The 21,272-nt window shown below is 48.2% G+C and overlaps 1 protein-coding gene across 2 annotated transcripts in view; it reads right to left on the reverse strand.

Annotated features, from left to right (window-relative positions):
- Positions 1-21,272, reverse strand: part of ACLY (ATP citrate lyase) — a 44,972-nt gene that overhangs the window by 2,409 nt on the left and 21,291 nt on the right. For both annotated transcript variants that reach the window (XM_047093386.1, XM_047093385.1), the window contains 12 exons: positions 20,706-20,847; positions 20,240-20,408; positions 18,023-18,127; positions 16,765-16,961; positions 12,506-12,587; positions 11,013-11,123; positions 6,366-6,493; positions 5,624-5,717; positions 3,281-3,435; positions 1,872-2,022; positions 1,529-1,672; positions 286-399 (listed from right to left, as the gene is read on the reverse strand). In XM_047093386.1, coding sequence (XP_046949342.1) covers positions 286-399; positions 1,529-1,672; positions 1,872-2,022; positions 3,281-3,435; positions 5,624-5,717; positions 6,366-6,493; positions 11,013-11,123; positions 12,506-12,587; positions 16,765-16,961; positions 18,023-18,127; positions 20,240-20,408; positions 20,706-20,847 — 1,592 coding nt within the window. The remainder of the gene's footprint in view (positions 1-285; positions 400-1,528; positions 1,673-1,871; positions 2,023-3,280; positions 3,436-5,623; positions 5,718-6,365; positions 6,494-11,012; positions 11,124-12,505; positions 12,588-16,764; positions 16,962-18,022; positions 18,128-20,239; positions 20,409-20,705; positions 20,848-21,272) is intronic.

Genomic DNA, 21,272 nt, shown 5'->3' on the forward strand with positions numbered 1-21,272 from the left:
TAGTAATAGAACTACAAATTCTGACCACAATTTAAAAACCTCCCACCAAAACATCATAGCTGGTTAGGAAAGAAAGAGTCAGTTCAATTCCTAATGTCTAGCAAAGGACCCAACACCTAGTTGACAGTATGTATTTGTTGAACTTAGTAGTACAACAGAAATAAAATTTCCCAGAACATCAGATTTGATTTTGGCTGCACAATCAGAAGCTAGGCTGGCTCTTGTTTTCCCCAAGAAATTCACCCACAACAATGAGTTGGAAATTAGGGATATTTTCTCTTTTACCTTCGAGGTGGTAATCTTCTCGACTTCCAGCGCATAGTCAAGCAGGGGGGTGGCAGGGAAGTGCTGTTTGACATAATCTTTGAGGATCTGCACTCGCATGTCTGGGTTGTTTATCTAGAAAGTGACCCAAAGTTACAGAGGAACCCACCCTGACACTGCCATTAAGAGACCTGTTGGGGGCGCCTGGGTGGCTCAGTCAGTTAAGCGTCCCACTCTTGGTTTCAGGTCGTGATCTCGCTCAGGTCGTGATCTCACGGATCATGGGTTCAAGGCCCGCACTGGGCTCCACACTGACAGTGCAGAGCCCGCTTCAGATTCTTGCTCTCTCTCTCTCTCTGCTCCTCCCACACACTCTCTCAAAATAAATAAATAAACTTAAAAAAAAAAAAAAAGACATGTTTGTGCTCCTGCCACAGATGGACACAAATGTTTATATTTTATCCAGGAGGTGTGTTTTAGGGACCTGATCCATGGGTCTTGATTCCATGCAGCACAGATTATGACCCTGCTGTAGGGCTTAAGGTTTCTAAAGTCCTCTTGAATCTCACTTGAGCCTCAAAACAAACTGTAGGTTCGCCCTTTTATGTTACAGACAAGGAACTGAGACCTGGAGATGTTAACTGAGTTCAACAACAGGCCTCGGTTTAAGCAGCAGGGGGCTCGGGGCTCACCTACTCTCCAACCAAAAGTCTTAGGTTCTAGCCACGAACCATGCTGCCCAAGAGTTCAGTAGCCCCGGCCTCTTCCAGCTGTAACAAAGTTCTAAAGAGTTCTTAGTTTTTAGACTGGCAAGCACTTGTTGGCGTGGGGCAGCAAAGCACCACTGAAATCTCAAGAAAAGCTCTGCGCCTGCATCGTCTGCTAAGAGACCCACACTAAACCATATCGGTCAGTGGGGCAGGGAAGTGGTTCAGATGCCAGCCAACTCCCAACACCCAGTTCCCAAGCAGATAGCACTGCTCCAGTCCACGGCACAGGGCCTCTTTCAGACAGAACATCACACTTATACTGCCACGCTCAGGCTTCTACGTTCCTTCCTTTCTGGAGTCCATACTGACGTGGTTCTAATGGAAAGCTGTTTAAAGGCATTCTGCATTATAACGGAAAAACAGCTGCCTGATCTTTGACATCTGTCAACACAGCCAAAGCTTTGCACATTGAGAGTCAAGGGCCTGGGTGTTCCCCACTAAAATAATGCCTCCACCTGCATGCAGGTCAGTCCTGAAGGAGAGCCACGACTTACCGATTTCACTCGGTGACCAATGCCCATAATCAGCTTTCCTTCCTTCTTCATCTTGTTCACAAACTCCATGGGGATAATGCCGCTGTCAAAGGCTTTGCTGAACATCTTGGCGGCTGCATCCAGGGCACCCCCAAACCGGTCCCCCTGTAGGACAAGCAAGCCCACATGCCCTGAGCTGGAAGAGACTCCCTCAGCTTCGCAGACCAATCCAGCATGCCCTGAACCGCCCCAGCACGGGGTTTTACACTCTGAGGCTCCTTCTAGGACCCTGTGACAGCCAAGTGCATGTCAGCATAACCATGTGTCCCCTACGGATCTCATCTCCCGGGAGGCCAGTACTCACAATAGTGAGCAGCCCTGAGGTGAGGCTGGAAACCAGGTCCTTCCCAGCCCGAGCACAGATGATGGTGTTGTGAGCCCCAGACACGGCTGGCCCATGATCCGCCGTCACCATCAGGCACATCTCAATGAACTGGCAGGCATACTTGGGCAACCTAGAGGGGGAGGAAAGGGGCACTAAGACGAGGGTTGGAACAGAGGCGAGCCGTTGAACAGGAGCTACGCTGACCCACAAAGCCAAGCACCTGCTGGCTCCCATGTCTACTACTATATCAAGCAACTCTAGAGGCAAAAACCTCCAATTCTTGAGCAGCTCCTAACTTACTGAGAGCAAATACTGCTTTTAATACAGAGTTAGCCACTGGGGGTTGACAATCTCTTCTTTAGACAATGGCTTCCAGCATGAGTCGTTGCAACAGAATTTAACCTGTACTTGTGACTTCCTTCTACGTGCCATATGGAGAAGTGAGACTCCTGTCCCTTTCCCAGTGTAGTAAGCCCCAGGTCTCCTGCAGTGTTCAACCTCTCAACTGATGATTAGGAATGAAGTCTGGGGGCGCCTGGGTGGCTCAGTTGGTTAAGTGTCCGACTTTGGCTCAAGTCATGACCTTACAATTCGTGGATTCGAGCCCCACGTCGGGCTCTGCACTGACAGCTCAGAGCCTGAAGCCTGCTTTCTGTGTCTCTGTCTCTGCCCCTCCCCCCGCCAAATGAAGAAACACTTAAAAATTAAAAAAAAAAAAATGAAGTCTGGAGATATAGGGATGCAAGAACAGACAGGGAAATCTGCAGAGGTGTTACAACGCCATGAACTTCTCCCAGGAAGGGCCCAAAACTGGGCCAAGAACTATCTCTGCAGCTGAGGGCATGACACAAACCAAGACACTGGGCAGAGCCCAAGGCCACCCCAAGCCAGGGCTCTGTGAATTAAGTATTATTCACTGGCCCCCTTGCCCAGCTGTCAGTCCCAGGGGAGGGCTATGTTTGGGAGTTGCAGAGAAACCAATTTATTCTAACACTCAGGCTGATAAGAGAGACAACCTAATATATAAGGTACTTCATGCCTATTTAGCAACTCTATCAGGCCTGCACTCTGAGCTACCAGACCCATCCAGACCTCTCTCAAGAGGCCTACATTTACTCTTATTTCTTTAAGAGCGCCAAGGACAGGGGCTGATCCAAGATCCCTGATGAGGTCACTGCTTTCTACTTAGTTGAGACTGGCCTTTCTGTCCTTGGAAGACCCAGGAACAGCCAGTATCTCTTCTGGCCTTGCAATTGATCTGTGGCCATAAAGATTAGTCCTGGACGTATTCCCCAAGGCTACCCAGCCCCCACTCCCTTTTCAGGGGAAAATCCTTAACTCTGAGTCAAAGATGGCAGTGTCCAGCCATCTTCTGACCTCTGCCTCACCTTCTCTGGAACCAGAGGAGGCCGAGGACCCCGCCAATGCCCATCTCTTCCTTGAAGACCTCGGTGATGGGCATGCCCGCGTAGATGAGCTCCTGTCCTCGCTCGTCACAGATGCTGGTCATGAATGAGGCAGGTTTGCGGATCAAGCCCAGCTCCTGAGCAAAGATGGGGGCAGGGGGAAGCAGCACGATATGACCACAGAGATTCTTCCAGGACTGCCTCACTGTCTGCACTGCCAGAACCAAAGTGTTCCAGGTACCGACGCTCAAACTCCTCCCAAGAAAGAAGCACAAAAACCCTTTCGTTGTGTCATTTCAGTCATAGAAAATAGGAGTGCCATGCGCGATTTCCACCCACAGGTTCATTTTCACCTCACAAACATGTCCCAGCAGAAGCCAACCCAAACTCACCCGGCTTAGAAATGCAAGAATGAATCTGAAGGGAAATTTTTCTAGCACTCCACGTTCGGCTGCCAAGCCCCCACCAAAACGTAATGAGCAGGGGGCTGTGCAAATAGGGGATTCCCTCAAGATGTCCTTCACCCAGGGGAAGGGACTGAGCTGAACTTCCAGCTTCCAGAGTTGGGGTACAATGGGGACATTGTTGCCAACTCTGCATAAGCCCATTTCTCCAATTATCCCTGATCAATTTTCATTGTAAAATGCCTTTCTGCCTTAGTGTTTGTCCGTTTAAGGGCCATCTGTCTGGCTTTTCTCCACTTTTATCTATATATAGACACATGGAGAATACATAAAGTGTTTTTGTGTACATAGGTTTTTCATAATCATGATATACTATCTCATAATACTCCCTTTACTCAATGAATTTGAACTCCATAAATGTAGGCACATACATAGATCTGGTTCATTCCTTTTAACTGCTGTATGATATCCTATCCTATGGCAAAACCACAAGTTAGCCGTTCTTCCGCTGATAACCATCAGGTGGAAAAATCTTGAACACATTTCTGTGAATGTGCGAGCACTTCCCTGAAATAGCTTTCTAGATAGGAATTACGCCATCAGGTGTGAGCACTTCTTTTCTTTTCTTTTCTTTTCTTTTCTCTTTTCTTTTTTTAGTAATCTCTACACCTAACCCGGGGCTTGAACTCACAAGTATCAGATCAAGAGTCGCACACTCCACCAACAGACACAGCCAGGCACCCCAGGTGCCAGCGCTCTGAAATCTGATATTACCCAATGGCCTTTCAGTAAGGGTGGTGCCAAGTTCCACACCCACCTTCAAGGAACAAACGCACAAAGTTCCTCACACCCATACAAACACAACATATTATCAAAGAACTGTTTTCTTTGTTGACCTCAAAAGGGGAAAACTGGTATCACAGCTTTTACTTTGGCACCTTCTTATAATGAGTGAGACTGAGCATTTTTTCAAGTTGAAAGGCCATTTCCTACCCATTTTTGTAGTGGTCTTTTAAAAACTGATTTCAGGGGCACTTGGGTGGCTAAGTTGGTTAAGCGTCCGAACATCAGCTCAGGTCACGATCTCCGTTTGTGAGTTTGAGCCCCACATCGGGCTTGCTGCCATCAGCACAGGGCCCGCTTTGGATCTTCTGCTCCCTTCTGTCCCTCCCTGCTCCTGCTCCTGCTCTCTTTCAAAAATACATAAAACATTGGGGTGCCTGGGTGGCTCAGCTGGTTAAGCGTCCAACTTCGGCTCAGGTCATGATCTCACAGTTTGTGAGTTCGAGCCCCGCGTCGGGCTCTGTGCTGACAGCTCAGAGTCTGTAGCCTGCTTCGGATTCTGTGTCTCCCTCTCTCTCTGCCCCTCCCCACTCATGGTCTGTCTGTCTGTCTTAAAAATAAATAAAACATTTTTTAAAAATAAATAAATAAAACATTAAAAATAAATAAATAAAAACTGATCTGATCTCAGAGAGTTCTCGTGTACTTCGAACATTAGCTCTTCATCTCTGCTGCTTAGACAAGCAGGCAGAGTAGACACTCTACTTCACCTGGAAACCCCTCAGCAAGTGCAAACAACTCTAGGGGGCATTGTCTGTCCTCAGCCCCCATTTCCAACCAGGCCACAAGGCTGTGGGACATACATGCTGCCCTTCGCCCTCTTGGGCCCTGTATCTGTTTTACCCGTTGGTCAGAAGGGGCCAGCTCACAAGCTCCAGCACACAAGGAGGGGCTGGAATCAAAGAATACTCGCTGTGGGTTTTTTCTAATCTATGCCCTTGGAGTAGAGCTGCCGTCGGGGGCATGGTTTGGAGGCCAGAGCAGTGATTACAGGGTTGCCCCCAGCTAGTAGGGCAGGGCCTGGTTTCCAGGGACCGTAGCCAAATCAACAGGAAACCCACCCCTCAGCGTCACCTACCCTGGCCCAGGAGTAGTCCATTGGCACCGTTGGAGGCGGCACCTCCTGAGCAGGTACGATGACTCCTTTGGCCACAAGATCTTCGTACACAGACCTGAGAGGCGGGGGAAGGGAAGGAGAGAAGACATCCATGTGCATTTTATGCTTCTGGGCTCTTCTAAGCCATCCTAGGAATGTTGCTCCATCTAACCCCAAAACTCCAGGTTTCCTAGCTTTGTAGCCCCTCCTGGCAATGCCCTACACCAGGTGGATTCCTACAGACTAAATGAAAACAGGTTCTGGCCAAGACTCTCCCCCACTCCCCCACCCAACCCCATGGGGCTTTATAGAAAGCTGAATCTGGAGGCCAAGGAAGGACAGAGGGGAGGAAGGAGAAGACACAATGGGTAGCCATTGTTTATCAATCGATTAGGGCTGACACCTTCTAAATGTTTCTATGCTCATCTCTTATTTAAGGGACAGCCAAGTAGGTAGGCTCAGAAAGTGAACATGTTTTAATAGCAGTCTGAATGGCCTGTAACTGCTGTGCCTACAAACAAAACAAAAACCGAAAAGAGGGTAAAGATTTCAGACTATCTCAACAGTTACACTCCACACCTAACACCTCTAACACTCCAGCACGCTGACACACTGTGTCACCTCTGTGTCACAGCAGCTGCTATCCTCGGGGGGGGGGGGGGAGGGGGAAGGGGGTGTCTGGAAAGGGAACCGGAGGCTGATGTCCTCCCCACGGTCCACTCACTGGATGATTTCTCCCAGTTCATCGAAGCTTGGGGGCACAAATACCCCTGCCTCCTTCAAAGCCTGGTTCTTGGCTACTGCAGTTTCAGAAGCCTGGTTGGCACAAGCTCCGGCATGGCCAAACTGTACCTGGAAGGCAACGGGGAGCAGCTTTTACCCAGCTTGTGAATCCCTCCGGGGAAAGGCCACAAAGGCTCCGGAATGTCGGTACCGATTACAGGCCGGACCCTGTTAAACACTCTACAGTGAATCGCCTCATTCAAGCCTCACACAGGCTCACTCAACAGGGACGCCAAATAACGCTCAATTTACAGAAGAGGAAACTGAGGCACCAAGAAGTTCAGGAGCTTACTGAGGGTCACACCTCTGGTGTGTATGGGAGCCAGAACACAAAGCCTGGCGGCCCAACTCCACAAACACCTGCACTCAGCTCCCCCTGCCCCCCTGGCAGCGGTTGAGGGGGAAGATGGAGAATGGCTGGTAGTTGTGAATCACTGTGAGAAGTGAAGGCGCAGGCTGGCAACCACAGGTTGAGCTGATCCTCACAAACAGGATCTGACTGTCCTGCACATACTTTGTATAAAATAAGTCCAATAAAAAAAAAAAAATTCTCATGTAAAAGTACAAATTCCTAGCTTCTTTTTATTTTTTTTTTTTTCAACGTTTTATTTTTATTTTTGGGACAGAGAGAGACAGAGCATGAACGGGGGAGGAGCAGAGAGAGGGAGACACAGAATCGGAAACAGGCTCCAGGCTCTGAGCCATCAGCCCAGAGCCCGACGCGGGGCTCGAACTCACGGACCGCGAGATCGTGACCTGGCTGAAGTCGGACGCTTAACCGACTGCGCCACCCAGGCGCCCCCCTAGCTTCTTTTTAAAAAGTCACATTGTGGAGGGGCACCTGGGTGGCTCAGTCAGTTAAGCATCCGGCTTCAGCTCAGGTCATGATCTCACGGTTCATGAGTTCAAGCCCCGGGTTGGGCTCTGTGCCAGCTTGGAGCTTGGAGCCTGCTTCAGATTCTGTGTCTCCCTCTCTCTCTGCCCCTCCCCTGCTAGAGCTCTGTCTCTCTCTCAAAAATAAACAAACATTTAAAAAAAATTATTAAAAAGTTTTTTTTCTAAGTCAGATTGTGGGGCGCCTAGCTGGCTTAATCCATGGACCATGCCACTCTTGATCTTGGGGTCATGAGTTCAAGGCCCATGATGGGGGCAGAGTACTTAAAAAATAAAATGGTTTTAAAAAATAAAAATAAATAAATAAATAAAAAGTCAGATCGTGCACCACCAGGTCTATATTCCCACAGGGCAACAATCACCTGGAGCCGATAAGCAATGCCCCCTTCTGCCTGGGCGCACAGTGAGGTAAACTCTAAGCCCAAGGGCACAGAGGGGGACTGGCTACGGGAAGGGAGCAACAGGGAAGAGAAAACGAACGCGAAGAGCTAAGTAATTGTGTCTTTGACCACGCAATGGGGAAAATGAGGTAACGACATGAGATGTACTACAAAGCCCCAGTCAGGGTGGGGTGAGGCAGGTAATCATAAAAATACTTAATCTGTTTGAATAACTACATCCACTCACTCTTCTATGTACTTTACTCGCTTCATCTTTCGGTAGCTACGGCTACTTCCAATAAGAAAAGAAATAAAAGTGGTAAATAAAAGAGGTAAAGTAACCTGCCCAAGGCCACACAGGTAGGATACGGTAGCATCTGAAGTCAGGCAATATGGCCTCTCCCAGTGCTCTTACCCACTAGGCATAACAAAAGGGGCCTTAAGTGTTGAAAATCAGGTCTGAACTGCAGCTCTGGTTAGCAACACCCAACCCAAAAACTTATGCTTTAAATTGCAGGCTCCCAATGCATTCTTTATAGGACTGAACCTGCATGGTGGAAGGGGTGGGAAGGAAAAGAGATTCTATATGTAAACAAATAGAAAATGCTGAGTTCAAGGAAGTTCAATAGGTTTAATTCTGAGATTCCTCAAAGCTAAAATCAAAGTTTTAAAAAGGGAGGTTACACTACATACTCATAATTTATAGAAGCTCCCCTTTCTGGTTGGTTTTTGTTTTGAGGACCACTGCTACTGGACCGGTGTTCTATGGAACACAGTTCTGAAAAGTGCCACCTCGCCAATACCCCTGGTCTCTACTCCCATTGCCCAGTTCTGAATTCTGTCTTCCTGAGGAGCAGACTCTGCTTGCCAACATGTGGAGATTTTGTTGTATACCTATCTTACCTCCTCTACAGGGCAGAAAGTTCTGCAAGGTCATGTGGCCTGTTTAAAAAATCAAAAATCACCCATTAGCTGGGTAGTCACTGTACTATACTCCATTTGTATACGCCTGAAATTTTGTAATGTTTTAAAAAATTAATTGAGGGATGCCTGGATGGCTTAGTCCATTAAGCATCTGACTCTTGGTTTCGGCTCAGGTCACAATCTCACAATTTGTGAGTTCGAGCCCCACAGAGGGCCCTGCACTGGCAGTGCAGAGCCTGCTTGGGCATTCTCTCTCTGCACCTCCCCAGCTTTTACTCACATGTGCTCTCTCTCTCTCTTAAAATTAACTTTTAAACAATGGGAAGGGGCGCCTGGGTGACTCAGTCGGTTAAGCGTCCGACTTTCGCTTAGGTCATGATCTTGCGGTTTGTGAGTTTGAGCCCCGCGTCAGGCTCTGTGCTGACAGCTGGAGCCCGTTTCAGATTCTGTGTCTCCCTCTCTCTGCCCCTCCCCTGCTCATGCTGTCTCTCTCTGTCTCAAAAATAAATAAAACAATAAAAAAAAAATTATTGGAAAAACAAAAATAAAACACCTTGAGGACCTGTCCTATCCCTGGGGTGATGAGCAGTGCCCAGCCAGAAACAGAAGAGTTAGGTCCTTGACCTCTTGGGGGTGTCCTCAGCATAGCAGGGGTTGGGAGGTGAAGGGCTGGTAATGGAGAGCTGGTTAAGAGAAACAATGCAGGGGGAGGGAGGAATTATTTTTGGCTGCTGAGGTGGAGAGGAAAACAGTCCAGAAGGATCATGAAGAGCTTCATGGAATAGGTGAATTAAAGAATGGAAACAAGTATCTGCTAAAACCTGTATGTGCCAGACCTTTCCAATTACTTTCTTTTAAAGAAAAATTTTTTTCTTTTACATTTTATTTATTTTTGAGAGAGAGAGAGAGAGAGAGAGAGAGAGAGAGAACAAGTGGGGGAGGGACAGAGAGAAGGAGACACAGAATCTGAAGCAGGCTCCAGGCTCTGAGCTGTCAGCACAGAGCCCGATGCGGGGCTTGAACCCATGAACCGTGAGATCACGACCTGAGCCGAAGTCAGTTGCTTAACCGACTGAGCCACCCAGGCGCCCCTCAATTACTTTCTTACGTAAGCCACACAACAACCCAGACTCAGCCCCATTTTACACCTCAAGAAACTGAGGCACGGAGAGGCCAAATGACCTGCCCTGGTCACACAGATCCACCTAGAGCTGATTCTAGCCTGTGAGAGTAGAGGTCACGTCTGAAAGACAGGCATGATTCTATGACCTACCCCTTTCCTCTTATTTACTTGGGAAGAAAAAAAAAAAACAAAACACAAACCTCGCACCGTTAATACTTGATGTAACATATTCTTTCTATGCCAACACATCAAGATCTACCTCATTCTTCTCCTGCCTGCCCGGGTTTCTACCACATGGCTGGCGCCAGGATGACATATCCTCTCCTGGCCAGCAGCATTCAGGCCGTTCCGCTTTCTGCCCTTACAACATTGCGAGTATGCTTGCACACATGCTGAAATATTTTTGCATGCAGACCCCAATGGTAAATCTGCAGGAACGGAACCGCTGGTTTGAAGGAGAGGAGCATTTTGCAACTACACAAATACTGCCCCTGTGACGTGGGTATGGAATATCAGAGGGGAAGGCAGGCATTCCAGGGAGAAAGAACAGGGTGACAGGCTTACTGGCAGGAAGGGTAGAGGGCTTCAGCGTAGGGATTATCACTGTTGCAGGAAGCCTTCTGGCCAACTGTTATCTTCATCTGCACACAGCACTTATGGCCTCACACTCAGAGCCTGCCCAACTATTGATCACTCATCAAGGACAAGGGTTTGTTTCCTCGGTTTTGTCATCACTGGATGGACCATCTTCACGACAGAGGGTCCTGTGAGCTGGAGTACTGGGGCCGCAGCCTGGCTTGCCATACTCAGCAGGAGCCAGGCGACCCGGGAGCATTTCTGTTGGATGCCGGTGACGAGCTGCACTCACTTTATGCCTCCGGGCACTTTCACGTACAGCCTCTCCCCACGCCCTGCCCCAGCAATGCGTCTGGGGTGCGTGCTCTCCCTCCTCTGTGTCCCTTTTGCTCAGCAAACTCCTTCGCAGTGCGTTACCTTCCCTGTGAAGCCATCTCAACTCCTCCAGACAGAAGTGTGCCCCACGCCAAGCAGGGACTCAGAGCCTTGTTCTGGCCTTAATCTGTTGATGACTGCCTCCCCCAACTGGATTTAACCTCCTAGAGAGCAGGACCCTGACCAGACCTTGCAGTAACCAAGCAAGTAAATACGTTCATTGCAGGAACCAGCTGCTTAATGAGAGGACCACACAGTTCACCTCGAATGCCCCTCTTCGGGCTTCCTGTCCAGGAGTGACCTGTCCCGGCCGTACCTCAGAGGAGAACATGGTGGCACAGGTCCCAATGCACCAGCAGACCACGGGCTTGGTGATGCGGCCCTCCTTGATGCCCCGGCAGATCTTATATTCCTCAGTGCCTCCGATCTGCCAAGGAACAAAAAAAAGCCCATTAGTTAGTGGAACCCATCCAGAGTTGCTGTGGGCAGCACCGCAGCAGGAAAATCTGTTCCAAATCAGGCAGGGCTCAGAGGCACCAAGAGTCCTAACTGACAACTTGGCTAGAAAATGAAGAGACGCTGGCTTTGGTCAAATAATAGCCTGGAAAATTGAGATGGGGTGCAAGGAAGAGTTGTGAAAGGGCAGTGGGTACCCTCTGAAGTCCCTGATCTAACCAGAATCTAATCTGATTGGATCTGACCTGCTCAGAGGCACAGGCAGAGACAGAGGTCCCAGGACTCTCTCAAACTAAAAAAGTACACTTCTGGGACACCTGAGTGGCTCAGTCGGTTCAGCATCCGACTCAGGTGGTTCAGGTCATGATCTCACAGTTTCAGGAGTTCGAGCCCCATGTCAACTCTGTACTGACAGCTCAGAGCCTACAGCCTGCTTTAGATTCTGTCTCCCTCTCCCGCACCCCCCGACCATGGTGCTCCATCTCTCTCTCTCTCTCTCTCTCATTCAAAAATAAACATAAAAAAGCAAACAAAAAAAAGTACACTTCTTACTCCAGCTATGCACTTCCCAAGAGACCAAGGCCAGCCAAAAGTTTCTTCTTTATGTTTTTCTTTATTTAAAAAAAATTTTTTTTATGTTTATTTTTGAGAAAGAGAGAGAGGCTGGAGGAGGAGTAGAGTGAGGGAGACAGAGGATCTGAAGCAGGCTCTGCATTGACAGCACAGAGCCTGATGCGGGGCTCGAACCCACAAACCCACAAACCGTGAGATCATGACCTGAGTCGGATCATGAGACATGAGTCAGACGCCCAACCGACTGAGCCACCCAGGCGCCCCCTATTGGCACTAAAATGTCTTGTGACACCAAGAAGCAAGAACTTTTTCAGTGTTAACAGTGACAACCTCTAAGCCCCAGAGTCTAGGCAGGGAGCGGAATTACCAGGGACCGTCACTTTACGTTATATATAACCTGGGGCGCCTGGGTGGCTCAGTCAGTTAAGCATCCGACTCTTGGTTTCGGCTCAGTTAGTGATCTCACAGTCATGAGTTTGGGCCACACATCAAGTTGTGCTCACAGCATGGAGCCTGCTTCAGATCTTCTGTCTCTCTCTCTCTCTGTCCCTCCCCTGCGTGCACATGTACTCTCTCTCTCAGATATAAATAAATGTTAAAAAAAAAAATTAAAATCAATCAAACAAACAGAAAACAGGGGCTCAGGTCATGATCCCAGGGTCATGGGACTGAACTCCATGTTGGGCTCCATGCTGAGCATGGAGCCTGCTTAGGTATCTCTTTCCCTCTGCCCCTCTCCCCCGATCACGACCACTCTCTCTAAAGAAACCCAAAACTCACCTCTCCAAGAACCACAATCATTTTGACACCTGGCGTATCCTGGTAACGTAGGACGTGATCCATGAATGTTGAGCCAGGGTACCTGGTGACAGCAGAGAGAACACACAGGGTCAGGAGGCTCGGGGAGGTGTGTGTACATGTGTGGGAAGCATGCTGGTACCAGGAATGCTCTGAGGTTCTTCGTGAGTGTGGGTGTCCGGTGAAGGCCCACAGATGCCTCAAGAATAATGGCGGGGGTGGGGAGGGTGATAAGTAAATGAGGCACAAGGGAAGAGAAGGCAGGGAGGGGAGGTTCGCTTGGCAGTAAGAGATGATTGGAGAGCACATGTTTGGGGGTTTTAAAATATGGCTGCAGGGCGCCTGGGTGGCTCAGTCAGTTGAGCGTCTGACTCTTGATTTCAGCTCAGGTCATGATCCCAGGGTCATGGGATGGAGCCCCATGTCAGGATCCGAGCTAAGCGTGAAGACTGCTTCAGATTCTCTTTCTTTCCCTCTCCCTCTCTGCTCCTCCCTCCTGCTCGCATGTTCTCTCTAAAATAATAACTAAATAAAATATGGCTGCAAATTCTCTTAAGAAGGTAGAACCTCATGCTTCTCTTGAATACGGGTCAGACTTAATGATTAGCTTCTAATAAACAAAATGTGGCAGAAGCGATTCTAGGACAGTGACTTCCATGGCAGGGTTATAAAGACTAGCTTGTCTGGCACTCTGTCTTGAACTGCTCATTCTGGGGGATGCTGGCCATTATGTCCTGAGGACATTAAGCAGCCTGTGGAGAAGCCCACAGAGAAGAACCACCTTGCCAGCCCTGTGGATGAGCGACGTCCACCTCGGGCCCGCCGTCAGCATCGCTGACACCTCACACGTCACTGCAACCCACCCCTCCCCCAAGCCAGAAATGCCCACTTGAGCTGCCCTGAATCCTGACCCACGGAAACTATAAGGACAAATGTGGGGTTTTCTTGTTGTTTCAAACCTTTATTCTAGAGAGAGAGAGGGGCTTGATCCCATGACCCTGGAATCATGACCTGAGCTGAGACCAAGAGTCGGACACTCGACTAACTGAGCCTCCCAGGTGTCCCATGAGTGTTTTACTATAGTTTGAAGTCACTTGGTTTGCATGATTTTCTTCGAACACAGTAATAGATAATACAGTGTGCCACCTGATGTCCCAGGATAGGCAGGCTATTGCTAGGTCTATATATAGGTCCATATACATAGTTGACCCTTGAGCAATGTGGGTGTTAGGAACGCTAACCCTCCACCACATGCAGTTGAAAATCAAACTAACTTCTGACTCCCCAAAAACTTAACTACTAATAGCCTATCCTTTTTTTTTTTTAATATTTATTTTTGAGAGAGAGACAGAGAGTGAGCAGGGGAGGGGCAGAAAGAGAGGGAGACACAGAATCTGAAGCAGGCTCCAGGCTCTGAGCTGTCAGCACAGAGCCCAACACCAGGCCCGAACCCATGAACTATGAGATCATGACCTGAGCCAAAGTCAGATGCTTAACTGACTGAGCCACCCAGGAGCCCCCTAATAGCCTGTTCTTAAAGACTTTTTTTTTAAGTTTCTTTATTTAAGAGAGGCAGAGACAGCATGAGTAAGGGAGGGGCAGAGAAAGAGACAGGGAGAGGGAGAGAGAGAGAGAGAGAGAGAGAGAGGGAGAGAGAGAGAGAGAGAGAGAGAGAATCTCAAGCAGCCTCCGCACTGTCAGCACAGAGCCCAATGCAGGGCTCGAACTCACCAAACTGTGAGTCATGACCTGAGCTGAAACTGAGAGTCGGGCGTTTAACCGACCAAGCCCTCCAGGCACCTCCCTAATAGCCTATTCTTAACCAGAAGCCTTACTGGTAACAAAAACAGTCAATTAACACACATCTTGTATGTTTATGCATTATATACCGTACTCTTACACTAAAGTAAGCTAGAGAAAAGAGAATGTTATTAACAAAACCATGAGAAAATAAATGTGGAGTGCTGTACTATATTTTCAAAAATCTGCATATTATAAGTGGACCCGTGCAGTTCAAACCCATGTTGTTCGAGGGTCACCTGTATTTTTTTTTCTCCTGTCTTAGGAGTTTACAAAAGGATTGTTTAAGGCAAAGGATGCTTCTCTACAGATCTTCAAGAGCATTTTAAATCCCAAGAGGACAGTGAAACTGCCCAGACTTATTTGAGCCGGAGCCCGTTGTCAGGGAGCACCAGCGACGAGGGTCCCACAGGCCATAGCCCCCAAGACTTGGGCAAGAGACCTTCCTCACTCGGGAAGTCCATCTGACATGACAGGGGAGAGCCAGGAGATGAACAAGGTAACAGGCTCTCCCAACAGCGTCTGGTTGAGGCAAACAGCAGCAGCAGTATTAATGAATAGCAACGGCTGGGGCACTTGGGTGGCTCAGGTGGTTACATGTCTGACTCTGTATCTTGGCTCAGATCATGATCTCACAGATTCATTGAGTTCGAACCCCAAGTCGGGTTCTGCATTGACAGCGTGAAGCCTGCTTGGGATTCTCTGTCTCCCTCTCTCTCTGTCCCTCCCTCACTCATACTCTCTCAAAAATAAAATAAACATTAAAAAAAGAAAAAAAAAGCAATGGCTAACGCATGTTATGGTATTAAGTACTAGGCATTACTCCAAAATAGTACCCTATTGATGACCCTACTAATTACTATTACTGTTCCCACTGACAAATACAATGAGTATGCTATTTGTGAAATAAGAAATATCTACTGGGTCTCTGGCCCCAGTTCTTGATGCAGAGCTCCTAAAACCCTTGTAATCTTCTGAGTGACAGGGGTGCTACAGAGAGCTCCTGAGTCTGTTGGAATTTCCCGGGTGACAGGAGTGTCTTGTTCTCACAAGGCAACTTGGTGGATGCCTGCATAGTTCCTGGATGGGGGCTGGTCTCTAGAAGACCTTGAAGTCATGGGGCGCCTGGGTGGCTTAGTCGCTTAAGCGTCTAATTTTGGCTCAGGTCATGATCTCATGGTTCGTGGGTTTGAGCCCCGCATCAGGCTCCATGCTGACAGCTTAGAGCCTGCAGCCTGCTTCAGATTCTCTCTCTCCCTCTCTCTCTCTCTCTCTCTGCTCCTTGCCCATTCTATCTCTCTCTCAAAAATGAATAAACATTAAAAAAATTTTTTTAGAAGACCAAGACATGATCAGAGTCCTGGAATTTTCAGCCCTACTCACCACTCTATGGGGAAGGGAGAAGGGCTAGAGATTGAATTAATAATCACAATCATACCTACATGATGGAAGTCTCCATAAAAATCCCTAAAGAAAGGGGTTTGGAAAGCTTGTGGGTTGGGGAATACACCAAGGTGCTGGGAGGGTGGCATGCCCAGAAAGGACATAGAAGCTCCATGTACTGCCCCCTATAATTTGCCCTATGCATTTCTTTTATCTGATTGTTCCTGGGTTCTACAATCCATTCTAGCAATTACCAACCCAAGAAGTGGGGCACAGGGACCCCCAGTGTATAGCCAGTTGCTCAGGAGTACCGGAAGCCCAGACTCATGATTGGCATCTGAAGTGGGGGCAGTCTTGTGGGACTGGGCCCTTCACCTGTGGGATCTGGTGCTGACTCCAAGTAGATACTGTCAAAACTGAAATGAACTGTAGAACACCCAGCTGGTATCTGCAGAGAACTGGAGAACTGCTTGGTATGGGGGAAAAAAATCCCAACATTTGGTAGCCAGAAGTGTGAGTGTGGTCATGGTAGAGAGTAAAGAAACAGTTCTTCCTTTCAGTATTACCAACTACAGTTAACACCTGCTGAGTACTTGCTAAGTGCCAGGCTACCTTCTAGAAACACCTCACTAAATCCTCCCAACGACTCCATGAGGTGGGTGCTATTGTTTTACCCACGTGATCTGTAAGGATGCTAGAGCTCCAGGGAAGGTAAGGGACCTGTCCAGAACGCCTCCCTGGTAAACAGAGCAACTGGGACTCGAACCCCATGGTCTGATTTCAGAATTGGTCCTGCCAACCCCTGCACTCTAATGCCTCCCTATGGCCACAACACAGAGACAGCGTACAGAATTACCCCCAAAGCCCAAATACCTTTGAAAAACACCTTTTCCTGTTTTCTTCTGATATTATGCCCATGTCAGACCTGAGACAGGGTAGAGATGGCCCGTTTTATGAACTTAACTCAGTGGTAGCAAGCAGAGATTGGAGGATCCCGCTCCCCTCTCCCAGCCTGCCCCTCCCAAATGTAAGAGGCCCGCCTTGGCCCAGCTGATCACCTGTCCCCGCCAATGGCCACACCCTCATAGACGCCATCAGTGGTCCGAGAGATGATATTGTTGAGCTCGTTGGACATGCCCCCAGAACGTGAGACGTAGGCCACACTGCCAGGGCGGTACAGCTTGGAGGCCAGAATGTTGTCCAGCATCCCACCTGTATTCCCAATCTTAAAGCACCCAGGCTTGATGCCTCCAACCTGCAAGGGCAGAAACAGCAGTCAGGGAGGAAAGGTAAGCTCCCCACAGAGCTCAGGAGAATCCCAAAGCCCAACACTACCTGCTCAACCCCCTCTGGTCAGGACGGGGAGAAAATGTTCCAAGAGAGTTAACACCTACACACTGAGTTTCTGGCTTAAGAATCTCATCTCTCCCGCGAGCGACATTATGCGGAAAAAAAGAGAACCTTACTTGTAAAACACGGCTCACTACTACTGCACGTTCAGATATGTATACTCAGGGGTTAAGTCACCTTGGCTCTAAAAGGGTGACAGCACCCATTAAAGTGTGAAACACAGGTGTATGCCTCTGCTCAAAATCACCCTTGCCTCTGAGATGAAAGGCCCCTTGCTTAACTAAAAGATCTTAGCTTCGGACAAAATTTTAACTCAACCACTAAGTAAAAACAACAACAAAATAGTCACAGAGCAGTTTCTTTCTATGTTGAAGACCTTTGGGCACATAAAACCCCTAGGTAGATTTTCCTTTGGTTTACAATTAAAGTAATAAAGATTATGCTATGGTTGTATGGAGGTGGACAGAGAAAATCTCCCAGTTAGCCCCTTAAAACTATAAAAGTGACATGGCCTGCAGAGAGTAGATATGGCCCGTTAAAGTAGATATGCACTTTCAATAGGTACTCTCTGAATCTTTTCAACCTAACAGGGAAACAGAAGAGTCAACAACTTAGTTTTCTGTGGGCCCAGAACTTTATAAGACAGCCTTGAACTTAAAAGGCTTGGGGCAACTGGGTGGCTTAGTCAGTTGAGTATCTGACTTCGGCTCAGGTCATGGTCTCACAGTTCCTGAGTTCGAGCCCCGAGTCGGGCTCTGTGCTGACAGCTGGGAGCCTGGAGCCTGCTTCAGATTCCGGGTCTCCCTCTCTCCCTGCTCCTCCCCCATGCACACGCTGTCTCTCTCTCAAAAATAAATAAACATTAAAAAGAAAGAAAGAAAGAAAGAAAGAAAGAAAGAAAGAAAGAAAGAAAGAAAGAAAGAAAGAAAGAAAGAAAGAAAAGGGTTTCTGGAAAAGGACACTCACAGTGGCAGGTCCAATGATGGTCACTCCCTTCTGGTCTGCCTTCTTGATCAGCTTCCTTGTGAGGGCCTCAGGGATGCCTTCAGCTATGATGGCAATGGTCCGGATCTAAAGAACAGTCCCTTCCTGTTAACTCTGTGCCTCAGATGAAGCAACGAGGCAGCAACCTATACAGGACCAACCTTCCATGCCCCCTTCCAGGCTCTAAGAACAAAGTAATGTTAACAGTATGCACCCCTTCCTCCCATAGACCTCTGTTCCCAGCCTCATCACTCCAATCCTCTTCCAAAAGGAGAGGCGAGAGGCATAGATACCCGAAACCAATCTCCATTGGTTAACACCACAGTAACTCAGTAACCTAAGCAGGAATAAATGTTTCTGAAAACCCATGACCGTCAAAGCGGCTACATTCTCTCCCATTCAAAAACCCTCAAGACTCAGACCCACCTGTCCCCCCCACCTGTCCTGATGCCTGCTCATAAAGCAAGTATCTACAGCTTTCTCCACTGTACTCTCTGAGTCTCCGACTCTATGTCCCAGGGCCAGCACGGGACACGAGCTGCTTCCACACACAGACCAGAGACTGGGCTGGGGGAGAAAGCCAGAAGGGGTAGGGGTGGGGGGGTTGGGGAGGAGGGTTGGGCAGGAAAGATCAAGAACCATCTCTATCTGGCTCTCAGGGCCAGCAAACTTTTTCTGGCTTTGTCGGTCATATGGTCTCTGCAGTAACTACTAAACTTTGCCTGTGTAGCATGAAGGCACTCATGGACAACATGTATATGAATGAATATGGCTGTGTTCCAATAAAAGTTTATTTATAAAAACAGAGAGCTAAGTTTGACCCTTAGGCTATAGTCTGTTAACCTTTGCTCAAGAATAAAAAAACAACTCATTTTCAGCAGGTGTGTTTTTGTTTTTGTTTCACTGAGATGGGAACAAAAGTTTACATTCTCCCATCATAAGCTGAACTAGGCCAGTCTGGGACCAGACAATCATTTTGAACAGAAGAATCAATATCTTAATCTATAAAGGCTCGTACAGAGGGACCTGGGTGGCTCAGTAAGTTGAACATCTGACTTTGGCAGGTCACCATCTCACAGTTCGTGAGTTCAAGCCCTGCGTTGGGCTCTGTGCTGACAGCTCAGAACTTGGGAGTCTGCTTCAGATTCTGTGTTTCCCTCTCTCTCTGCCCCTCCCCGCTTGTGCTCTGTCTCTCTCTCTCAAAAATAAACGTTAAAAAAATGTTAAAAAAAATATAAAGGCTCGTACAAATCAGTAACAAAAATGACAAATACCTCAACAGAAAAAAAGGAAGGGAGAGCAACTCATAAAATATAAATGGTCAATAAATGTTTTTGAAAGTTCATCTTAGTTAATCATCAAAGATACACAAGTTAAGTAGAATGCCTATCACTCGTCAAATATGTGTTTTTATAACGCAAACATTCAAGTGTTGGCCAGGGTACAGGGAAGCAGGCATTCTTGGACTAGTGATGGAGATTATGTCCATACAATTTTTCCGGAGGGCACCTGGGCAGGATGGATCAAACAAAGGCTTTCAAATCTGTACATTCTGATGCAACAGTCTGACTGGTTTAGACATTTGTGCTGGGGAAATAATTAAGGATATATGCAAATGTTCATCTAAGATGCTCACCATAAGACCTGAAAAAGCAAAACCGATGTTGCCAATAAATATTTATTGATGTAGAAAAAGTAACTGAAAACAATGGATTACAAAATAGTTACATGCAGTATTATTCCACCTGTTCAAATCCAGAAAAAGGTACCGATAAGGATACACTCAAATGTTGGCAACGGTGTTTCTGAGAAATAGGACTTACTTAACTGAAGCATTTATGTTCTTCTTTTTATTTAACAGTATTTAAGTTTTCTTTGTAATAAATATGTAATGACTTCATAAGAAATTGCTTTTGATTCTATTCTTAGAGCCAGTCCTAGCAGCACAGGGAGGTTCTGGCAGAGGTAGATGATACTGAACGGACTCTTTGTTAGCCCAGGTAAGCAGCCCTGTCTGGCTTGCCCGCCCTCAGTTACCACCCTACCTCCCTAACCCTACCTTCCGAAGATCAAGTGTATCCAACCACTTTCGATCGCCAGCCAGTCCCGAGTGCCAAGCCCTTTAGCCCAGGTGGCGGTGCTGGCTGACACCACGCAAGGGCTTTCCCTGCTTCCCCACCCCAGGACCCAGTGATCTACCTGTGAGTAGTTCATGGTCTCGATGGTACTGTCATAGGCTGAGCGGAGAGAGGCAAAGTTGATCAGCACGTCTACTTCTGGGTGCTTCTTCATGGCATCAGCCATGTTCTTGAAGACAGGGATCAGGATCTCCTTGTGACCCCAGTAAAACTTCTGCTTGTGGTCCCCGCTGTGAGAGAGAAGGAGGAGGGGTCAGGACAGCCCCAAACTGTCGGGGCTGGGGAGGGCGGAGCCAAGGGAGGAGCTTCATCTAGAAGGTGGAAAGACAGGGCCTCTGTCCTCAAAGAGTTCCAAACTCTGGGGAAAAGATCCCCCAGGAATATGGATCGCCCCAGTCTGGGATGGCAGGTGCTTCCCCAGCCAAGCGGATAATCTTGCTGGCTCCCCCCAGCTCTTAGTGAGGGGGATGAGATGAGGAAATCCCACTTGGCAGCCATCTCTAGTTTCCCGCCCTGGTGGGACTCACGTGAAAGGGTACACCATGGCGGCCACGGAGGGCTCATCTCGGGAGCAGACGTAGTCAAAGTCCAGCATGCCCTGTACAGCCCGGGTCTGCATGCCCCACACGATGGCCTTTGTGTGGCGGCTGAAGAGGGTGGCACTCTTTCCTGGTGGGCAAAGACACAGCGAGTGCACCCAGAACACACACCCCCGGGGGGCCCTCAGGGGTTGCCACACCCCTCCATGCCCAGTCCAGGGAGGGGCGCTCATCACCACCGCAGAGCAACGTCAAGAGGATGGGGTTCTGAGAACTTGGGGAAGAGGTGCCTCGTTTTTTCTGGAAAGAGGGGGCAGAGAGAGCAAAGAGAGCTAAGAGGACCTGCCTGGCTGGTAAAGAGCTAGCAACGAACACAGAAAGGACTCCCATGCAGAGAACAGGTCCACAGGCAGAGAATCCCTACAGGACCTGCTCACCTTCACAGGAAAAGAGTATAATCAGCATTTTGCTTATATGCCAACAAAGGCTTGATAAATTATTTTTAAAGTCACCAAGAAAAAACTAAGCTCTCCTAATTCTAGTACCTGCAGGATT

Source organism: Lynx rufus, unplaced genomic scaffold, assembly GCF_022079265.1.
Source record: "Lynx rufus isolate CCGP_SWC_20201006 ecotype Redwood Valley unplaced genomic scaffold, mLynRuf1.p SCAF_34, whole genome shotgun sequence".
Lineage (NCBI taxonomy): Eukaryota > Metazoa > Chordata > Mammalia > Carnivora > Felidae > Lynx > Lynx rufus.